Source organism: Bos mutus, chromosome 23, assembly GCF_027580195.1.
Source record: "Bos mutus isolate GX-2022 chromosome 23, NWIPB_WYAK_1.1, whole genome shotgun sequence".
NCBI classification, from domain to species: Eukaryota; Metazoa; Chordata; class Mammalia; order Artiodactyla; family Bovidae; genus Bos; species Bos mutus.
In genome coordinates this window covers 42,513,068-42,533,699 of record NC_091639.1, presented here as the reverse complement: position 1 = coordinate 42,533,699, position 20,632 = coordinate 42,513,068, and the positions used below count along the sequence as shown (strand labels likewise).

General features: G+C 59.0%; 4 protein-coding genes across 7 annotated transcripts; 3 read left to right on the top strand and 1 right to left on the bottom strand.

Annotated features, from left to right (window-relative positions):
* Positions 1–288: 288 nt before the first annotated feature.
* On the bottom strand, positions 289–7,003 carry RXRB (retinoid X receptor beta). 2 transcript variants are annotated; one of them, XM_070361271.1, is made up of 10 exons: positions 6,605–7,003; positions 5,707–5,954; positions 5,051–5,207; positions 4,528–4,707; positions 3,234–3,406; positions 2,559–2,688; positions 2,215–2,347; positions 2,011–2,114; positions 1,587–1,692; positions 289–1,476 (listed from the first exon to the last, which is right to left on the bottom strand). In XM_070361271.1, exons 1-10 carry the CDS (start codon positions 6,834–6,836, stop codon positions 1,329–1,331), a joined length of 1,611 nt encoding a protein of 536 aa, XP_070217372.1. In that variant the 5' UTR covers positions 6,837–7,003; the 3' UTR covers positions 289–1,328. The 2 variants fall into 2 exon arrangements, with proteins under 2 accessions (XP_070217372.1, XP_070217373.1); XM_070361272.1 differs by having other exon boundaries at positions 2,011–2,102.
* Positions 7,004–7,156: 153 nt separating this feature from the next.
* SLC39A7 (solute carrier family 39 member 7) lies at positions 7,157–11,748 on the top strand. 2 transcript variants are annotated; one of them, XM_005891390.3, is made up of 8 exons: positions 7,157–7,299; positions 7,608–8,022; positions 8,112–8,280; positions 8,438–8,491; positions 8,625–8,789; positions 8,938–9,078; positions 9,285–9,481; positions 10,889–11,748. In XM_005891390.3, exons 2-8 carry the CDS (start codon positions 7,612–7,614, stop codon positions 11,159–11,161), a joined length of 1,410 nt encoding a protein of 469 aa, XP_005891452.1. In that variant the 5' UTR covers positions 7,157–7,299; positions 7,608–7,611; the 3' UTR covers positions 11,162–11,748. The 2 variants fall into 2 exon arrangements, with proteins under 2 accessions (XP_005891452.1, XP_014332364.1); XM_014476878.2 differs by lacking the exon at positions 7,157–7,299 and having other exon boundaries at positions 7,308–8,022.
* A 54-nt stretch (positions 11,749–11,802) lies between these two features.
* HSD17B8 (hydroxysteroid 17-beta dehydrogenase 8) lies at positions 11,803–14,055 on the top strand. Of its 2 annotated transcripts, none has more exons than XM_070361274.1 (9): positions 11,803–12,013; positions 12,169–12,386; positions 12,494–12,610; positions 12,726–12,839; positions 12,921–13,006; positions 13,099–13,183; positions 13,397–13,439; positions 13,594–13,668; positions 13,872–14,055. In XM_070361274.1, the coding sequence occupies exons 1-9, from the start codon at positions 11,968–11,970 to the stop codon at positions 13,886–13,888; spliced, it is 801 nt and encodes a 266-aa protein (XP_070217375.1). In that variant the 5' UTR covers positions 11,803–11,967; the 3' UTR covers positions 13,889–14,055. The 2 variants fall into 2 exon arrangements, with proteins under 2 accessions (XP_070217375.1, XP_070217376.1); XM_070361275.1 differs by having other exon boundaries at positions 11,825–12,013; positions 12,726–12,818.
* Positions 14,056–15,800: 1,745 nt separating this feature from the next.
* On the top strand, positions 15,801–19,696 carry RING1 (ring finger protein 1). Its single transcript, XM_070361273.1, is given in 9 exon segments — positions 15,801–15,959; positions 16,054–16,176; positions 16,881–17,041; positions 17,141–17,331; positions 17,334–17,355; positions 18,205–18,257; positions 18,260–18,593; positions 18,770–19,046; positions 19,279–19,696. Coding segments are annotated over 8 exon segments (1,218 nt in total). The 5' UTR covers positions 15,801–15,959; positions 16,054–16,098; the 3' UTR covers positions 19,381–19,696.
* The last annotated feature ends 936 nt before the right edge of the window (positions 19,697–20,632 follow it).

Sequence of the window (20,632 nt, the reverse complement as noted above, 5' to 3'; positions counted from 1 at the left end):
AGCGAGCCGAGGCGCCGCCGCCCGCTGGCGCTGGGAGGGCGCCGGGGAACAAGGAGCCTTTGAGAGCCGGCCGCCCTCCTCCACGGCCGCCCCGCCCCGGCCGGCGCACCCTCGGCCCCCTCCCTCGCCACAAAGCGCGCCTTGTGTCCCCCCACCCCCGCGCCCGCCTCCCAGCCCCAGGGAACTACGGCGGCGGCCGCAGCGGCGTCCAGGGAGCACGCCCCACCGGATACCCTCCCACCCGCGGCCAGGGACGGCGTTCCTCCCCACCCCCAAGAGTCACCTCGGTCCAGAAAACAGCGATTTTAATTTGAAAGCGATTTTATGTGAGTGAAAGACAGGGGAAGAGAACCCCGGAGAGAAGAGCCGCCGGGCAGAAGTCATGCAGCCCCAGCACCCCACCTCCGCAGGCCGGCCATCTCCCCTCAATCAGGCCCTGACACTCAGTGTCCCAGGCTCTGCGGGGTGAGCCCAGGGCTGCAGGGGGAGCTGAAACGGGAAAGGCCTGAGGACAACTCACCACCCCGGCCCTGCCCTCAGCCCAGGCCCCTTCCCCAAGACAGACATAAGAGCCGCAGAGAACCCAGAGCACCCCGGCCCCTGCCTTTCCCAGACACCACCTCCACCACTGGCATCTCTTAGTCAACCTGGGGAAGTACAGTACTTCTTTGAGTCTAACTGCAAGTCTCTGTCCTCGAGGAAATTAAAAATAGCAGATGGGTTCCCACCACCCCTTCACCACCACCACCTTTTTCAGTCTGACTGCTGGAGGTGGGGAAGTGTGAGACAGGACTCTGGCCAGGAGACAGTGACAGGGTCCCTTCCTTCCAGAGAAGCCCCCATCTGCCAGGCTGGGTTAGAGGAAGGCCTGTCAGAGCTTGCCTCCCATGTCCATCAGTTTGGGGGGCCTGCCCCCCAACGTCCATCTCTGCGGGAGTTCTCTTTCCATTCTTCGGATGGGGATGCCGAGTCAGGCAAAACGACAAGAAGCAAGGACCTGGGAGCAAGGCCAGGGCTTTGTGCTGGGGGAGGAGAGGCCACTCCAGGCTGGAGTTCTGAAAGCCCCCCAGACCATGGCAGAGCCAAACTCGGAGACTCGAGGCCGCCGCAGGGAGAGGCCCACCAGGTCTGGGTCCCTCTGACTTGGGACCTCAAGCAAACCCTTGCAGGGTTTAGGGACACCCCCTGGAGGCCTCAGTTCTGCCCTGTGCTCCTCCTTCCCATCAAGATTCTAGGAACACAGTCCCTCCCCACCCAGCCCGAAGGCCCAGAATCCCTCGCCGCTGTGCCCTCCCCCAGCATGAGGAACAGCACGTCTGTGAGTGGGCTCAGGCCAGTTGGTGGGGAGCCTCAAGCATCTCCATGAGGAAGGTGTCGATGGGGGTGTCGCCGATGAGCTTGAAGAAAAACAGATGCTCTAGACACTTAAGGCCTATGGACCTGAGAGCAGGAAGACGCAGCAGCAGCTTCGCAAACCTGAGGGCATGGGAGATGCTGAGTAAGAGCTGGGGCCACGCGGGCCCTGAACACGCCCCGGTGGCACCCCCACCCCAGTGCGGGCCCGGGGCCCCTCAGCGCTATCTCACCGGCCCTGTTGCTCAGGGTACTTCTGTTTGCAGTAGGTCTCCAGGGATGCATATACTTTCTCTCGCAGGACCTCAACCTCGCTGGGGTTGGAGAGGCCCTTGGCATCTGGGATGGCAGGAAGAGAGGAGGAAGAGGAAGGAGGACCAATCAAACCAGGACAAATGCGGAGACATGGCCCACACGAAGTTCCTTCTGGGCCCCACCTACACACCCTTCACCAAATGCCTGGCCAGGGAAGCGGGGCACAAAGGGTCTGGGGGATGGGACTGGAAAGGGGATGTTTTTCAACGAATGTGGGTTCCTCTTGGTCAGCTGGGAGATTTCTAGGTTGAGGGGGGCAGCTGGGTAACTGAGGAGTCTCCGAAGAAGAGGCGGCTGCAAGGCTGCCTGGGTCTTGAGGAACAGGGGCAGCCCTCCTCTTACCTGGATTGAACAGAATGATTGCCCGCAGGCAGCCAAGTTCTGTCTTGTCCATCCTCATGTCCCGCATTTTGGACACTAGCTCTGTCAGCACCCTGGAGAGGGACCTGCAGGTCACTCAAAGGTCACAGCTCAGCCAGCCTTGGACACGGACCAGCCTATAGCCCCCCCTCGACCACCAGGCCAGCCCAGCTGAGGGCCACTGACCTATCAAAGATGGCTCCCACGCCTGCGGAATGGGCCGAGTTGCGATGCACGTGGAGACCTGTGGCGAGGAGGATGCCATCTCGGACATCGATGGATCGGTGAGAGAAGGAGGCGATGAGCAGCTCGTTCCACCCTGGGGGGGCGGGGGGGGGACGCCACAAGGGTCAGGGGCCAGGGACGAGGCCACGGGATGGAGAGCACATTGAGGGAAGGGGAGAAGAGGGGGTGAGGTCAACGAGACTGGCTCCCTGAAAATGCAAGGTAAGGTCTCTGGGGTCCCTGAAGGTCAGGAGGTCCAAGAGGGGTCCAAAGACAAGAGGTCTGAGGGGTCCATGGTCACTGACCTGCCCGTAGCAATATGACCTGGTCATCCAGAGGCAAGGAGGAAAAGTGGGGGATCCTCTTTGCCCACTCAACAAGTGTGAAGAGCTGTTTGTCAGCTGCCTGGCAGATGTTGGTCACAGGGTCATTTGGCTGCAGGGATGAGGGCTCAGAGTTACAGGTGGTTTGAAGCACACTGGGAAACCCCCCACCATAAACCCTTTGGACAGTTCCCTGGTGGCTCAGTTGATAAAGAATCCACCTGCAAAGCAGGAGACCCAGGTTCAGTGCCTGGGTGGGGAAGATCCTCTGGAGAAGGAAATGACAACCCACTCCAGTACTCTTGCTTGGAAAATCCCATGGACAGAGGAGCCCGGGGGGCTACAGTCCATGGGGTCGCAAAGTCGGACACAACTTAGCGACTAAACCAGCACCTTAGCTCTTCAAGCCCCTTCTGAACCCACTCCTGCTCTTCTGGCATTCAGGAAGACAACTGTTAATTTGGGACTTGCCTGTGGCTGTTTTGGGAGTGAGAACAGAGGATGCTACCATGCCCACCTCAGATGTGAGAGACCATGTCTGGGGGCACTTCCAGCCCCCGGCAGTGTGAAGTCGTGGTGAGGGGAAGGGACGGGAGCAGGAGACAGCACAGACCTAGCCCGCGGCCCCCCACCCCCAGCAGGAAGGAGCGCACTCACGCTGCTGCCGCTGCCCCCGGTCCCCCCGGGACCCTCCACGCCCTGGTCGCTCTTCTGCTCCACAGCAAGCTCTGCCTCCAGGATCCTGTCCACAGGCATCTCCTCGGGGGCTCCCCCAGCACCCTCCCCATCCCCGTCTTTGTCTTTCCCCCGCTGACGCTCCTCCTGTACAGCTAAGGGGGAGGGGGAAGGAGGAGAGAAAAATGGAGAGTCAGTAGCCAGCCGTGAGGAGATTCCAAAGTGTCCTTAGGGCCATATCGGGGTCTCCTGGCCTAACTCAGAAGATATTTATAGAAATTGGGGAAGTCACTTGAAACCATGGCATATTTGTGGCAGTCTAGACACAGGAGTTATGAAAGAACAGATGACTACTCCAAGAAGTAAAAGAGGTGGACAGAGAAATTAGCAGAAAACTAACATTTAAACAGAAGGCCTTCTACATACTAAAAAACATGCCAAGCGTGCTTTAACATTCATTCCAGTATTTATAACCACCCTGTGAGCTCTTGACCCCATTTTTAAAGATATTGATTTTGAGGCAGTTCATTAAAACAGTTTGTCCAAGTTCACACAATACATGGCACATCATACATGTAAACCTAAGTGTTCCTAACTGCAAATCTGGTGTTCTTCCGACTCAACCAAGTGGCAGGAGAAGGCGCACTGGGCCTGGGTCTTCAGGGACATGGATTCTGATCCCAGACCTGTCATTCTTTTGTTGCATGACCTTGGGAAAGCCAGGCTTCAAGCTCATCTTCTCTAAAATGAGGCAGGTGACCAACATAAACTCCCTAAAGCATCTCTCTCAGGATTTCAGAATCAGACTAAGATAAAACAGAGAGAAAAAAGAGGAAAGATGTTTTGGGAGTCTTTTAGTAAAGGCTGCAGTTTAAGAGAGCACAGTCCCAGAGTTTGGAGAAGCCAACACAGATACCACGGAGACAGAGGCCAGAGTGGAAGGCGGGTTCAAAGACAAGAAAAGCTAATCCGGTTAGAGAGGGGGAGCTAGAGAAACCATCCTGGAGAAGTAAAAGTGATCCTAGCACCAGCCTGGGGTGAGGGGGGTGGGTGGTGGTCAGAGGTTCAGGCCAGAGTGGCAGAACCATTAAGAAGGAAACTCAAGGGACCAGATCAGGGTACCAGGGAGGAGAGCGAATGTGCATGGGAGAGATGAATGAAACAGCGCCCTCTGGAGGAGAGAGAGGGGCCCCGCCTTCCAGAGAGGGCGGACCCGGAAGTGCTCCCTCCCCCTCCTCCCACAGGACACAAGGGGAGGCCTGGGGCAGGCCCTTACCCTCCCTCTTCATGCCAGTAGCCAGGCACTTCTGGTAGCGGCAGTACTGACAGCGGTTCCGCTGGCGCTTGTCCACCGTGCAGTCCTTGTTGTCCCGGCACGAGTAGGTCAGGTCCTTACGGATGGTGCGCTTGAAGAAGCCTTTGCAGCCCTCGCAGCTGTAAACCCCGTAGTGTTTGCCTGTGAGACGAGAGGAGGGACAGTGAGACTGCACGCACACCCTGGGCCACTAGGGCTCCTGTCCACCTCCTCCTGCCCACCCTACCCCCAGCAAACTTAGTGAACCAGGATGTGAGGGATGATACAGTTCCATTCTTCTCAGGGTTCAAAAACCCTAGCCCAGTCCCCTTCCCCCTCTGACCAACCCCCACCCCAAATCTAAGCTGGAGGTTCCTCAATTCTCATCACGCCTCTCCCAGTTCACTAGCTCAAACAAAACCTCACGAGCCCCTGGGAATCCCCCAGATGATGGTACGTGGTACACACACTCTCTTCCTTCCTGCTAGTCCTCTGAGCCCCATACCTGAGCTTCGGTCCCCGCAGATTGCACATAGCCGTTTGCCAGCCCCAGGGCCACCTGGAGGGGGTGGACAGTGCAGGCCCCGGACCCCTAAGACTGGTGGCTTCACATCTTCAGGGGGGCCAGACCCACCCCCAGGGAGCGACACTGTTGAGTTAATCTGGGATGGGGGAAATAGGGAAGTCACAGGGAGACTCATTGGGAAGGATAATCTCTCAGAGGGGACGGACATCATTCTCTACCACCTAGGCAGGGCCCTGCACTGCACGTTACAAAGAACACTACACTGCCGTGCCTGGGAAAGGCCACCCCTGGAGCACAACCCCGAAGAGATAAGACATAACGGTCCCCTGAAACTGTGCAACACAGCGGCCCCAAAGGGCTTTTATCTCAGAAGGGCAGATGGGACCAAAAAGGCAAAAAAATCACTGATAGACAAAACGGACATCAAGAATAGTAGGTTCTTTTGTAGTACTGGGGAGGAGGCGTGCACTGAAAGCTCAGTGGCACCTCAGGAAGGGCCAGGGGTTTCACAAGGACCACAAGCCTGCCAAGACTAGAAGTTCAGTGCACCAGGGAAGTTCATACAAGGATCTAGGGTCAGGAAGAAAACAAGGAAACGAAAGTGGAGAGGCAGTTAAGTGGTCACGACCTCTCACCTGGGGACTGCTGACAGGCCCGGAGAATCCTGGGGGAGCTGGAGGGGGCAGGCCGGGGGACCCCATGGAAGAGCTGATAACTGGGAAGGGGGAGCCCAGTGGTGGGGGTGGCATCGAGGGTGGTGGTGGAGCCCCAGAACCTCCAAGGGACGCAGCTGCTGAAGGGGGCAAGGGTGGTCCTGGAGGAGAAGGGGGAGCGGCCCCCTGGGGAAGGGGATTTGGGGAGGAACTGTCTGGGCTCCGGGAGTCTGGGGGGCGAGGGAGGGTACACACAGGCACAGACACACAGAGACAGGAGAGACAAAAAGAGAAAATGAGTCTTGGATCACCCAACGGGAGACTTCATTCTCTCTCTCTGATTTCCCCACCGCGCCCCCATCTCACCCCTTCCCAAGTCCAGACAGCCTACTGCCAAACAAGGGCTGAACCCCTAATCGTGGTGGGAGGAGGGGGCTGACAAACGAGAGGAGAGCTGACGGGAGGCAAGCTCCAAGTAGTGAATTTGGCCACCCCAGGCCGGACGCGTCTCGTGTGGGTGGGGCAGCACGTGGGGGGAACCCGCCAGCCTCTGCACTCCCAGCTCGCCGCCCGAACGTGCAGGGGAGAGACCCCGCCGAGGGCGCGGAACTCGCCTCCCAACGTCCAGGGTCCTCAGGCTCGAGGACTGGGGCCCTGCGCCGGGGACCGCGGGGGAGCCGGGCCTCCGGCGGCCGCCACTGGGAGAGCGGAAGCGCCCCCTGGCCGCCCCGCCCCGGGGGCAGGGCACTGCGGCCCCCGGGAGGAGGGGACGCGTGTTTACAAACAAGGGGGCGGGGGCGCCCGGGAGAGCGCCCGGGAGGGGGAAGGGGCCGCCGGCGTCGGGGTCTCGGCGCCCGGGCCCGTCTGCGGGCTCACTCACCCCGCCCGCTGTCGCCCATCCCGTCCCGTCCAGCCTCCCCCGGCTCCGGCTCCGGGGCCTGCTGTCCTCCGGCCGCCGCCGCCGCCGCCGCCGCCGCGGGATCCAGCCAGGGCCGCCGCCGCCGCCACCGGGACGCGACCCCACAATGCATTTCTTTTCGCACCCCCACCGGCCCACACTGCCCTGCGGCATGCCGCTGGGGGAGGAAGGGCGGGCGCGCAGCCCAAGACATGACTCCCGGCAGAGTGTAAGGACGCCGAGCGGCACCAGGGATTCCCGAGGACCGCTCGGGGGGACGAGCCGAGCACGAGGAAGCCCCAGAGAAAACGACTCTGGCTTCAACCAGGTCAAACTAAGCGCTTCGCCCGGCCCTGTACCAAAATGACAGCGCCAATGTGGCAGCCATCTTGGTATAGACGGGAAGTCTTCGCGCTAGTTCCCGCCCCCTCGTCCAGTTGGAAACGGAGGAGGCGGTCTTCTCCCGCCTGTTGCCAGTCTCGCCCGGCATCCCCTCAAATAACCTCCACGTCCGCGCATGCGCGCCAGGGCTGGCCCGCATCCCCGCAGCCCGGAGTGCGGCCATATTGGTAAAGGTACTGGGACCGAGGTAGAACGGGACTTCCCAGTTCTCGCGGGAGCTAGGGGCGGGACTGCCACGTCCGAGCAAACCGGGAGAGGAGAGGATCCCGGAGCCGGTGAGAATTCTCTGCTTTTCTCTACTGTCCTTTCCAGGCCCTTTTCCTCACCTTGCGGGTCATAGAGACGAGAGCCCAGAGAGTCCATAAAGTGGAGGATCAAAGCCTAGAGCGGAGCCCCGGGGGCCCTGTATCAGGGAAGGGGTTCGGGGATAAAGAGAGTCTCGGGAACAATGTGGGTGGGGACAGAACGGAATGGGGGAGCGGCCCATAGAAGTGGACGGTGGGCGCGGACGGAGTAAAGCGGACCCCGCATGGGTGTAGAAGTGAGGGCCAAGTGGAGTCACTCTCTCTGTCCCTCTGGTCAGCGTGATGGCCAGAGGCCTGGGGGCCCCCCGCTGGGTGGCCGTGGGACTGCTGACCTGGGCGGCCTTGGGGCTGCTAGTGGCCGGACACGGGGGTCATGGAGACCTGTACGAAGACCTGCACGAGGACTTCCACGGCCACAGCCACAGGCACTCACATGAGGATTTCCACCACGGACACAGCCATGCCCATGGCCACGGCCACACTCACGAGAGCATCTGGCATGGGCATACCCACGGTCACGACCACGGACATTTACACGAGGATTTGCACCATGGACATAGTCACGGCCACTCCCATGAGAGCCTCCACCACCGAGGACACGGACATGACCATGAGCACAGCCATGGAGGCTCTGGGGAGTCTGGGGCTCCAGGCGTCAAGCAGGACCTGGACACTGTCACTCTCTGGGCCTATGTGAGTCCCCTGGGGATGGGGCAGAGGGAGGCTAATGCTGTATTGTTGGGAAACCCCACACCTCTTAACCCCTGACTCTCCCTCACCAGGCACTGGGGGCCACGGTGCTGATCTCTGCAGCTCCATTTTTTGTCCTCTTTCTTATTCCTGTGGAGTCAAATTCCCCTCGCCACCGCTCTCTGCTCCAGATCTTGCTGAGTTTTGCTTCTGGTGGGCTCTTGGGAGATGCTTTCCTGCACCTCATCCCTCATGCTTTGGGTAAGTGATCTTTCGCTTCTACCTTAAATCTTAATGAATTTTAGTCTTTGGGCAAGACTGTTCTTTCCCCTTTGTGACCCCTGACCTTCCATTGTACCTGCAAATACACACCCCTTGCTTGGTTCCCTCACCTGGCCTTTTCTCCCTTTTCTTCCAGAACCTCATTCTCACCACCCTCCAGAGCAGCCAGGACATGGACATTCCCACAGTGGTGAGGAAGGGGCGGGTAGGGACATGGGTTGGGGTGCTGGAGAAGGTCTCTCTCTCCTGTTCTTCTCCTATGCTTGGGGAGGAAGAGTTTGGCATCCACGTCTCCCTTAATGTCTCAATGCATCTATTCCCAGGCCAGGGCCCCATTCTCTCTGTGGGACTGTGGGTCCTCAGTGGAATTGTCGCCTTTCTTGTGGTGGAGAAATTTGTGAGACATGTAAAAGGAGGACATGGACACAGTCACGGACATGGACATGCTCATGGTCACACACATGGAAGTCATGAACATGGAAGACAGGGTGAGCCCAGGAACAGTCTTTCTGAAAGCCATATTGCCTACCTTTGGATCTCCTCATTTTAAGGTTCTGAAGTGGGAGACTACCCTCGTGAGGATACATTGGCAGATCTTTGTTCTCCGCTTACACCAATTCCTTTCTTCACGTACAGAGCGTTCTTCGAAGGAGAAACAGAGCTCAGAGGAAGAAGAAAAGGAGGCAGGGGCGTTGAGGAAGAGGAGAGGGGGGAGTACAAGGCCCAAAGATGGGCCAGTGAGACCTCAGAATGCTGAAGAGGAGAAAGCAGGGTCAGGTGAGAGCCAGGGTTCCATAGGCTTGGGCAAGAGACATAGTTGTGGATTGCTGGAAATAGTGCTGTGGGTGATGGCAGGTGTCTGGGAAATACTGGAGCTGGATATGAAGTGGTTTCTTGGGGAGATGTGATAATGGCTGATCATGGCTGGGACTAGGGGTGATGAATGCCTCTAACTGTTTCATCTTCCTTTTCTCCTGTAAAAGACCTGCGTGTATCAGGGTACCTGAACTTGGCTGCAGACCTGGCACACAACTTCACAGATGGTCTAGCCATTGGTGCTTCATTTCGAGGGGGCCGGGGGCTGGGGATCCTGACCACAATGACTGTTCTGCTCCATGAGGTGCCCCATGAAGTCGGAGACTTTGCCATCTTGGTCCAGTCTGGCTGCAGCAAAAAGCAGGTTGGTGATGGCGTACACCAAACATGGTTGCCTCAAGCCCTTTACCCTCTCTCACCTAGCCCCAACCCAGACTGCCACTCATGAGTTCCAAAGAAATTGTACTACAGGCATACTTTGTTTTATTGTGTTTCTGTATTGCACTTAGCAGATCCTGCATTTTTTACAGATTTGTAGCAACCCTCTGTTGAGCAAGCCTTTTGATACCTTTCTTCCAACACTGTTTGTTTACTTCACATCTGTGTCACAGTTTGGTAGTTCTTGCAACATTTCAAGCATTTTCATTATTGTTTGTTACGTTGATCTGTGATCTTTGATGTTGCTGCTGCTGCCGCTGCTAAGTCACTTCACTCGTGTCAGACTCTGTGCGACCCCATAGATGGCAGCCCACCAGGCTCCCCCGTCCTTGGGATTCTCCAGGCAAGAATACTGGAGTGGGTTGCCATCTCCTTCTCCAATGCATGAAAGTGAAAAGTGAAAGCAAAAAGTGAAAATGAAGTCGCTCAGTCGTGTCCGACTCTTTGCGACCCCATGGACTGCAGCCCATCAGGCTCCTCCGTCCATGGGATTTCCAGGCAAGAGTACTGGAGTGGGGTGCCATTGCCTTGTTCCAACTTGCTGAAGGCTTAGGTGATGGAGAAGGCAATGGCACCCCACTCCAGTACTCTTGCCTGGAAAATCCCATGGACGGAGGAGCCTGGTGGGCTGCAGTCCATGGGGTGGCTAAGAGTCAGACACGACTGAGCGACTTCACTTTCATTTTTCACTTTCATGCATTGGAGAAGGAAATGGCAGCCCACTCCAGTGTTCTTGCCTGGAGAATCCCAGGGACGGGGGAGCCTGGTGGGCTGCCGTCTGTGGGGTCGCACAGAGTCAGACACGACTGAAGCGACTTAGCAGCAGCAGCAGCCTTTTTTAATCAGTAGAGTATTTTTTAATTAGCTCTTACATTGTAGGTATAATGCTATGCACACTTACAGGATAGTATAAATATATGCACTGGGAAACTAAAAAATTCATGTGACTTGCTTTATTGTGATGGTCTCACAGTATCTCTGAGGTATGCCTGTATTGGCGACAGTGGATTCTCTAGTAGTGAAAAGAAGTTACGTTTGTCTTGCAGTTCAGTAGTTCTTGAACTGTGATGCAGAAACCATTTGAATAGTATAAGGGTCTTTCACACCGTGCCCCCTACCCTGACCTGTTGAGTCAGAAGGTCTGTGGAAAAGGAACTCTTTGTTATAAGATCTTTCAGAAAGTGTCTATTCTAGCCCCCCCCTTTTTGCTTTACTCTTTAGTTTCCAAGGACATGCACCCAATTCATGTACACCTAGACCATTCCAGCCATGTCTAAACCACTGATAACCTTTAGACGTTGATGAGTGCCTCTCTCTCTTTTCTGCCCACCAGGCGATGCGTCTGCAACTACTGACGGCAGTAGGGGCACTGGCAGGCACAGCCTGTGCCCTTCTAACTGAAGGAGGGGCAGTGGGCAGTGAAGTTGCAGGTGGCGCAGGTCCTGGCTGGATTCTGCCATTCACTGCTGGTGGCTTTATCTATGTAGCAACGGTGTCGGTGTTGCCTGAGCTGTTGAGGGAGGCATCACCATTGCAGTCACTTCTGGAGGTGCTGGGGCTGCTGGGGGGAGTTGTCATGATGGTGTTGATTGCCCACCTCGAGTGAGAGAGGGGGTAAACCAGCCGCAAACCTCTAGCCTCTAAGCCCTCCAGGTCAGGGGTCTGTGGAAGCTGGGGGTCCTGGCCTGGGACATCTACCAAAGGAGAGAGTTGTATCCTAGGGAAATGGTGACTTTGGCTTGAGGGCTGTCAAGATCTGGCATACAGGGGCTGCAGGGGTGAGGATGACGCCCAGAGGGACCATAGTGTTGGGCACGTGCTGACCATGTTGTTGGGTTTGAGGACTAAAGCCAGAAGGCTGAGAGAGGAGTCATGGCAGCCTGCCCCACGTCCCCCACCCCACCTGTTCACAGAGGACCAAGCTGCCACACACAGGCTTCTCCAGGGCCCACCTCCCTCTCTCCCGCCTGTTGGTGGAGGCTCCAGGGAAGACCAGAGCCCTCGACAAAGGGAGTAGCAGAAGTCGGGGATAAACGTCAATCGTGTGACCTGATTTGGGAGTGATTGGGGGGTGGGGCGGGGACGGCTAGTTGCTAATCTCACGGCCTAATTTTTTTTTTTTTGTTTCTATTCTTTTATATTACTTTGAATAGAGGAGTGGTGGGGACCGGAAATAAAGCCCTCGGACCTTTCGTTCCACGCGCAGTCTTTGTCTTTTTCGGGGGGTTGGGGGCTCCCTTCCCTCGGCTCCCCGGGTCCCCCAAGCCGCGGCGCCTGGCCACGCCCCCGCGGCGGGGTCCGGCCCCGCCCGTGGCCGCCGGCGGGGATTCGATTGGCTCGGCTTCGCGCTAGCCGCGCCCCCTCTGCGCTCGGAGTGGCCCAGCGTGGAGCCCCGCCTGGCCGCCGGCCGTCATGGCGTCTCCGCTCCGATTGCGCTCCGCGCTGGCCCTGGTTACAGGTGAGGGGCTCCTCTACCGGGCGGGTTGGGGCGCCACAGTGACGTCGGGGCTCGCCGTCCGGCCGCGCAGTCGCCCTGATCTCCGGCCCGGGTCTTACTACCTCTGCGCCCCACTGACCTCTGACCCCGCGCCCGCTTGTCCTCTCCCGTCCCAGGTGCGGGCGGCGGCATTGGCCGCGCCATCAGCGTGCGCCTCGCCGCTGAGGGGGCCGCCGTAGCCGCTTGCGACCTGGACGGGGCAGCAGCGCGGGAGACGGTGCAGCTGCTGGGAGGGCCGGGGACCGAGGAGGGGGCGCCCCGCGGAGCCCACGCCGCCTTCCAGGCTGATGTGTCTGAGGCAGGGGCCGCTAGGCGCCTGCTGGAGCAAGTGCAGGTGAAAGCAAGACGCCCTCGCCCTTTTAAAGCCCTATAGCGTTGCCTCCACGGCCCTCGGCTCTACACGGTTTCTCGGTGTGTAACCCCCGACCCCCTCCTCCACAGGCCTGCTTTTCTCGCCCGCCGTCTGTCGTTGTGTCCTGTGCGGGCATCACCAGAGATGAATTTCTACTCCACATGTCTGAGGACAACTGGGACAAAGTCATAGCTGTCAACCTCAAGGTGGTGGTGACCTCTGAACCGGTGACTTCTGGGTCCTCTAGCCTGGGGAAAGAGTTGGAGGACCGTCACCCCAACTGATCCTTCCTGCCTTGTGACTTTCCCTCTCCACCACCAGGGCATCTTTCTAGTCACTCAGGCTGCAGCCCAAGCCCTCGTGTCCAGCGGCTGTCCTGGCTCCATCATCAACATCAGTAGCATCATAGGCAAGGTCAGGCTGAGCTGGGAGGAGGTGAGCCAGTCAAGTGGGCACAGAGAGGAGAGCCCCTCCTTGTGACCCCTGACTCATCCCACATCTCCGGCGCACCCATAGGTGGGGAACATGGGACAGACAAACTATGCAGCATCCAAGGCTGGAGTGATTGGGCTGACCCAGTCTGCAGCCCGGGAACTTGGACGGTTGGTCAGACGCCTGGGGGCATGTGAAAAGTCAGAGGAAGGGGTCAGTGTTCAGTCCTTTCTGGAGTCAGCAGACACTCTCCTTTCCACAGACACGGGATCCGCTGTAACAGTGTCCTCCCAGGATTCATTAGAACACCCATGACCCAGAAAGTGCCACAGAAAGTGCTGGACAAGGTAGGAGACTGTGGGTGGAGGGCAGAACCATTCAGAGGCCAGCCTCTCTGGGCTTCAGAGAGAGGATGCTGGGCCCAGTGCAAGGCAAACAGCAGATAGTCAACAACTGCACAGGGAATGAAGATCGCCCCCCGTCCCCCCCAAAAATCACACCTTTTCCTACAGAAAACCCACAAAAGAAACTTTCACTCACATATGAGTGTTTCCTTACAGGTTACTGGAATGATCCCAATGGCACATATGGGGAACCCTGAGGGTGAGCACTGAATGAAGATACCAAAGTCTGTGGTATCTGAGGGGGGGGTCTCACCAAGATTGGTAGTGGGGGGTTAGGGAGGATTCTGGTGGGAGGTGACAGCTACTTTGGGTCTGTGAGTGAGGATTCTGCCCACTCCCCTCCACTCCCATAGATGTGGCAGATGTCGTCGCATTCTTGGCATCTGAAGACAGTGGATACATCACAGGGGCATCAGTGGAAGTCACTGGTATGAGGCCATCGTGGGGAGAAAGAGGGCAGAGAAGTCGAACCCAGACGATAGGAGAAAGCTAACGAGAGGAGTCTGGCGCCACCGAGGGAAGGGAAGGGCAGGGCAGGAGTTCCCAGAGGCCAGGGACAGAAGTGGGCGCCTCCCCTGCTGCCGGCTTGTCTCCACCTACACATCTGTCCAAATGTTTCTGCCCCTCCCAGGAGGTCTTTTCATGTAACTGCCTCAAGGACCCTGGACTCTGCTCACCACCCCCACTGCTCTGCTGGCCTCCTGCTGATGAGGACTCGGAGTTCCCAGGCTACAAAAGGGGTGGCTGTGTATGGCTCAGGAATGCTGAATATGGGAGGCAGGGGTGCTTGTGACCCTAATAAATTCCAAAACCTCTTCCCTGCCACCTCCGGTTCTTCTTGTGTCCAAGTCCTCAGACCCTTCCCCACCTCCCCCTCCTTTCCCTTTTGCGAAGGATTGTTCCCTTTCACTGCCTGGTCTCCCAGGGCAACCCCCGCCGCCGGGTGTGAGAGGCGAGAGTGTGTGTCCCTGTGTGTGCCTGTGTGTGCGTGACACTCTGGGTCTTTTGGAGGGAGGGGTCTCTGCCCCACCCCTGCCACTGATCCTGTAGCCCTAGTCCCTTCCCCCAATTCCCTGGGTCCTTACAGTCCCCAAGGGTGATTTGTTCACGGTCCCATCCTGGTGTCCAGTCTAGCCTTGAGAGGGGGTCTTGGAACAGGTGGCCCTCCCCCACCCCTCTCCTTTCTCTGAGTTCCCCCTCCCCTTTCTCTCCACCTTACAATAGCTGCAGCCGGCCAGGGGTCGGATGGGGGGATTAGGGGAGGGGGCCAGGATTAGGGGAGTGGGCCAGCCGATGAAAGGGGCTGGAGGAGAGCAGAAGGAAGGGAGGGGGCTGGGAGGAGGAGGAGGAAGGGGAGGGGGTCCGCGCTAATCGACTCTGGAGCCCACATAAGGACTGGCCACGGACTGAAGGAGAGGACAGGGAAGTAGGGGGAACCGGGGGAGGGGGTGAGGGGACCCACTGCGGCCTTGCCCCAGACACAGGCCACCCCCTGGCAGTTGCAGCCCAAGTCCTGGAACCCCAGTTCAGGCTGGAGGAGACGGGACGCCCATCACGATCTTTTCCCCCCACCCCGCCCCCCGTACCCCTCTCATCCCCTGCCCTCAATGGGGACCGGTCTGCCCCTACCTCTTCTCTTCCTTCCCCGACCCTTCCTTTACTGCGAAGTCCTGGAGGAGGCTTATGCCCGCTTCCCACTCCAGACATTCGGCCCCTGGCGGGCCCCCCGCCCCCGCCACGACACGCGCACACCCGGTCCCCGAGAGGGGCCCCACCTCGTGCGGGTGCGTGTGTGTCCCTGCTTCCGCGTGGTGCCTCCATCCCCCTGTACCTCCCGGGCGCCTCCCTCCCCCGCCCCGGGCCGCGGCTCCTGATTGTCCAAACGCAATTCTCGAGTCTCTAGCTCTGGCCGAGAGTTGAGTCTGGACGTCCCGAGCCGTCGCCCCCAAACCTCGAGGGGGAGAGCGGGTCGGAGGGTGTAGGGAGAGCCAAGGCGGAGGGCGGCGCAGGTCCCCCGGGTGGGGAGGGGATCCTGGGCAAGTCGGGACTCGGCAGTGTTCACGGGGCCGGAGGACGGCAGCGGCAGAGACTCCTCTGCGGCTTTCCCCGCCTCCGCCCGGGGATCCCGGGCTGGGACTGCGGAGAAGCCGTGCGGGGGAAGCGGGCACGCAGGCCCCCAGAGCCGCCGGGGGGAGGCGGCCCCTCTCCCCACGCCCGCCGTCCCCTCCCAGGGGTTCAGCGACACCAGGCCCAGCCCTGCGGAGCGGAGGCCTCCACGGGGGCTTCGGGGAGGGGACGGCCCCAGCCCGGGGACAGGAGCGCGGTCCCCGCGCGGCGCGGGCCCCGGGGGCGGGGAACCGGCGTCCACGGCGCTGCCACCCGCGCGCGCCTCCGGGTGACGTCCCCGCCGCCGGGCGGGGGGGCGCGGGCGGGCGGAAGTGACGCAGGGCCCAGCGCCCGGACCATGGCGGCGGCGGTGGCGGGGGACCGGCGTCCACGGCGCTGCCACCCGCGCGCGCCTCCGGGTGACGTCCCCGCCGCCGGGGGGGGCGCGGGCGGGCGGAAGTGACGCAGGGCCCAGCGCCCGGGCCATGGCGGCGGCGGCGGCGGCGGCGCCAGCTGCTGTCTGAGTGGCGGCTGGGGACCGGACGGCCTCGGCCGGGGAGCCCGGCCCCGGGAGCGGCGCTGCGGCAGCTGGGGCGCCGACGGCGGGACCTGGGTGAGGGGCCGCGCGGGGGCGCGGTGCGGGGAGCCCTCGAGGGCGGGGTCCGCGCGAGGGCCGGGCCCCCTGACACCCTTCCCCCATCCGCCAGCCCACCTCTCCGGCGCGGCGGCAGGGCAGCCCTGGTGCGGTCACCATGACGACGCCGGCGAACGCCCAGAACGCCAGCAAAACGTGGGAACTGAGCCTGTATGAGCTCCACCGGACCCCGCAGGTGACAGGGGTTCTCCAACTGCAACTTACTGCCTTTCACTAGACCGCTCCATCCGCAGACCCCCTTCTCACAGCCTCTTTCCCACTTTTGGCCCCTTTCTGCCCAGCTTCTCACTCCCTGCCCTGCTTTGGAATCACTTTTCACATTTAGCTCGTTTAATCCTCAAAACTGACGTGCCAGAGAGGTAGAGCCAAGTATTATTGTCTTCGCTTGAAAGATAGTAAACAGGCTGAAATTAACTTACCTAGTCTTCAGTTCCGCATAAGTCAGTGCATTTACTACTCCCCTTGGGAGTTCATTGAAAATGGAATTCTGGGCCGGATCTCACACACACACCGCCCCCCCTCCCCTCGCCACTAACAGTAATGGGATGGGACCCCAGACTCTGCGTTTGTAGCATGCACCATAGGGGATTCTGATATAGGCAGTACCAGGACCGAACTGGAAGAGATTCTGTTGACTTAAGTCTTTCCTAGAAGGAAAATCTGTGCCGTGCCCATCTCCAGGCCTATCGCCAAACCTCAGATGATCCTATTTCAAAGCATCTACTCTTAGGATTTCTCTCTTCCTCAAATAGCCAAATGGGATACCCAGATTCTGCCATCTCACTGTATTTCTCAAGACAACAGTTTCATGAACCAGTTGTTTCTAAGATCCTTTTTACCTCTTTACACCACCACCTTTCCACTCATTGCCGTCTCCAGGAAGCCATCATGGATGGCACCGAGATTGCGGTTTCCCCCCGGTCACTGCACTCAGAGCTCATGTGCCCCATCTGCCTGGACATGCTGAAGAATACCATGACAACCAAGGAGTGCCTCCACCGGTTCTGCTCTGACTGCATCGTCACGGCACTGCGTAGCGGGTAACAGGAGGGACGTGTTTGAGGTTGGGGGCAGAGGGAGAGAGTGGGGCCTCTGTCCCCTGTGACTAAAGGCTCAGGGCCGCCTTTCTCCCACCCCAGGAATAAGGAGTGCCCTACCTGCCGAAAGAAGCTGGTATCCAAGCGGTCTCTGCGGCCAGACCCCAACTTCGATGCTCTGATCTCTAAGATCTACCCCAGCCGGGAGGAGTATGAGGCCCACCAAGACCGGGTGCTCATCCGCCTCAGCCGCCTGCACAACCAGCAGGCGCTGAGCTCCAGCATCGAGGAGGGCTGCGCATGCAGGCCATGCACAGGTTTGGGGGCCACAGGGAGGTGGACGCGGGGCGATGGGACGGAGCCACGGGTCAGACACCTGGGGGTCTCTGCTTCTAGGCCTCAGCATCGTGAGCGCCGACCACCATCTAACTGTCATGCCTGGAGGTCGTGGATGTGAACCATAGCTTTTTCGTTGGCAACTAGCACTACTATCGTTTTTTTCTTAATACTTACTTATTTGGCTGCAGAGGGTCTTAGTGATAGCATGTGGAATCTAGTTCCTTGACTAGGGATCAGCCCAGGTCCCCTGCAGTGGGAGTGCCGAGTCTTAGCCGCTGGACCACCAGAGAAGTCCCTGGCACTGTTCTTAATTCCTCACCTTCTAACTTTCTAGAAGTTAGAGCAGTAGAGTGATTTTTCAGCATAAGCTTTGGGTTCACACTGCCGGGAATTAAATCACCTCCTAGGGCAGCATCACTCAGTCTTTAATGTGTATTTGAATTACCTGAGAGTTTTGTTTAAAATGTAAATTCTAATTCGGTAGGTCAGGAGTTAGGCCTGGATTCTGTTTCTCCAAGCCTGTGCTCCTGGGCCTCGAACCACACTTTGAGCGGCAAAGGGACTATGATCTCAGACTAATTATTTAACCTCTCTAAGCCTCAGTTTCGTCAGCCATTAAAAAAATGGTATAACTATCTGTGTCTGTAGGATTTGTATAATTTGGGGCAATCAGTGCAAACACTTGGCAACGTGCTTGGCACATAATTAGTATGGAATAAATATTAGGGATCATCGTTAAGATTGCCCTGGTTTCTTAACTCTCTGAAGTTTAAAGTCTAAAGCCCTTATCCTTGGTGCTTTCTAATTTCGACCACTTGCTCCCACAGGGCCCAGCGTGTGAGGCGGCCGATGCCCGGCTCAGATCAGACCACTACGATGAGTGGGGCGAAGGAGAGCCCGGGGAGGGAGAGGGGGATGGAGAGGACGTGAGCTCAGACTCGGCCCCGGACTCTGCCCCAGGCCCTGCTCCCAAGCGACCCCGTGGAGGGGGTGCAGGGGGCAGCAGTGTAGGGACAGGGGGGGGTGGCACTGGTGGGGTGGGTGGGGGCGCCGGCTCTGAAGACTCGGGTGACCGGGGAGGAACCCTGGGAGGGGGGACCCTGGGCCCCCCAAGCCCTCCCGGGGCTCCCAGCCCCCCAGAGCCAGGCGGAGAAATCGAGCTCGTGTTCCGGCCGCACCCCCTGCTCGTGGAGAAGGGAGAATACTGCCAGACTAGGTGAGAGCCTCGTCCTCCCCAGACCACTGAGAGACCAAGGGTCATGGTCTCCATCACGAGTGGGCCTCGCCCAGACCCAGAAAGAGTCCCCAGCCCAGAGGCCCTGTGCGCATCTCCCACTTTGCTGCTCCATTTGAGGCGTCTGTGCCCTCAGTCTGCCCCCTTTCCTACCGCAGGTATGTGAAGACCACTGGGAATGCCACAGTGGACCATCTCTCCAAGTACTTGGCCCTGCGCATTGCTCTCGAGCGGAGGCAGCAGCAAGAGGCGGGGGAACCGGGAGGGCCTGGAGGGGGCACCTCTGACCCCACCGCGGGACCTGACGGGGGCGGTGGGGAGGGTGGGGGTGCCGGAGGAGCCGACGGCCCTGAGGAGCCTGCCTTGCCCAGTCTGGAGGGCGTCAGCGAAAAGCAGTACACCATCTACATCGCTCCCGGGGGCGGGGCGTTCACGGTGAGCGCCCCTGAGTGTCGGGGGGCGGGGAGGGGGGCGGGTGCGCAGCCGCAGACCCGACCCCCTCACCCATCTGCCCTCTTCTCTGCATCCCTGTCTCCTTTCTGTGTCCCTCCTTCCCCATCATCCGGGTCCTCGCTTTACCCCGTTTATTGTTTCTTTGTCTTTCCTCTCCCTTTGGTCCTTTTCGTCTCATCTCACTTTTCTGCTCCCCCTTCCGCCGCCTCTGTAGACACTGAATGGCTCACTGACCCTGGAGCTGGTAAATGAGAAGTTCTGGAAGGTGTCCCGACCACTGGAGCTCTGCTACGCCCCTACCAAGGATCCAAAGTGACCCCACAAGGGACGGCCAGAGAATGGGGGCCAGGGGGTGTCCCAGAGTCCTGGCCCACCCCTTGCCTGGCTTCTTTGTCCCCCAGAGCCCCCCAGCCTGACCAGCCAGCAAGACGACACAAACAGGACAAGTGGCTTTTATACAAAGTATCTATATCAGATTCTTCTATATTGTACAGAGTGGGGCTTGGCCCCCGTCTGCTGCCTTTTCTATTGCCCTCAACCTCCCGTCCACAAGATGCTGGGGAGAGTGAAAAGCCCTCCCCTCTGTGCCCTCCTACCAACAACAACAAATTTGCTTTTTTTCCTCTTTGAAACCTGCGGTTCTGTGTCTCTTTATCAGGGGTGTACTAGAAGGAGATGGAAACAACGATTGGGGAGAGAACCCTAGAAATCATGTAGTCTTGGAAATGGGGAGGAGATGTCAAAGGCTATTCATGGTGTGTAGGGCCCATTTTCCTGAATCTTCAAATCAGCAAATACGTAGGAAAATAGAAACAATCTGTGAAGCTGGAAGAGTGGAGAGGTGTGAAGTCAGTTCCCAAGCTTGCCCCTGTGACCTGAATGCCCAGGCTGGGATCAGGGGTGTCAGTACCACAGGAAAAGTAACTTAAGAGAGGAAGGTATGTCTGTAGACATGGCGGGCCTTGATGTTTGGAAGGGGGATGATTCCTTGACCCTGCCAGAGAAGCTGGTTCTAAATCTGGAGAGAAAATGTGCGGAGGTGGGGAGGGCTGCGACCCCGCCTCCCTACCCAGGATTGTAGTTCCACACCGTCTCAGAGGTGGCTGAGAGCAGCGGGCTGGGGGTGTTCGGTGAAGCGCTCGCTGCCCGCTCACCTCGAGAGCGGGGCTGCATCTGGGCAGTGTGGCGCCGGGCTGCGGAGGGGTCCCTCTCCAGGAGGGACCAAAGCTGCCCCCGGCCGCGCTTCGGCCTCTCTGACCCTCACACTTCCTGTTTCTGTCGCCATATGCGCCCCCAGCTCCTGCGGCTGGCTCAGCCTCGGCCCTCCTAGCGGAGGGGTCAGCCTGGGGGTCTGACCTGCTGACCCAAAGGGCACCCCACTGCACGCTTAGCATTTCTCGCTGGCGTCCTCTCGTGCCCACCACCCTCTGTGCGGCGGACACGGGGAGTCCTCTGCAGCCCTGGTGGCCGGGCGCCCACCCCTGAAACCGCTCACCCTGCAGAAATGGACAACACCGGCTTCCTCCTCCCGGGAGGAGCCCCGTCTCCCCTTTCCTGGAGCCTCCATC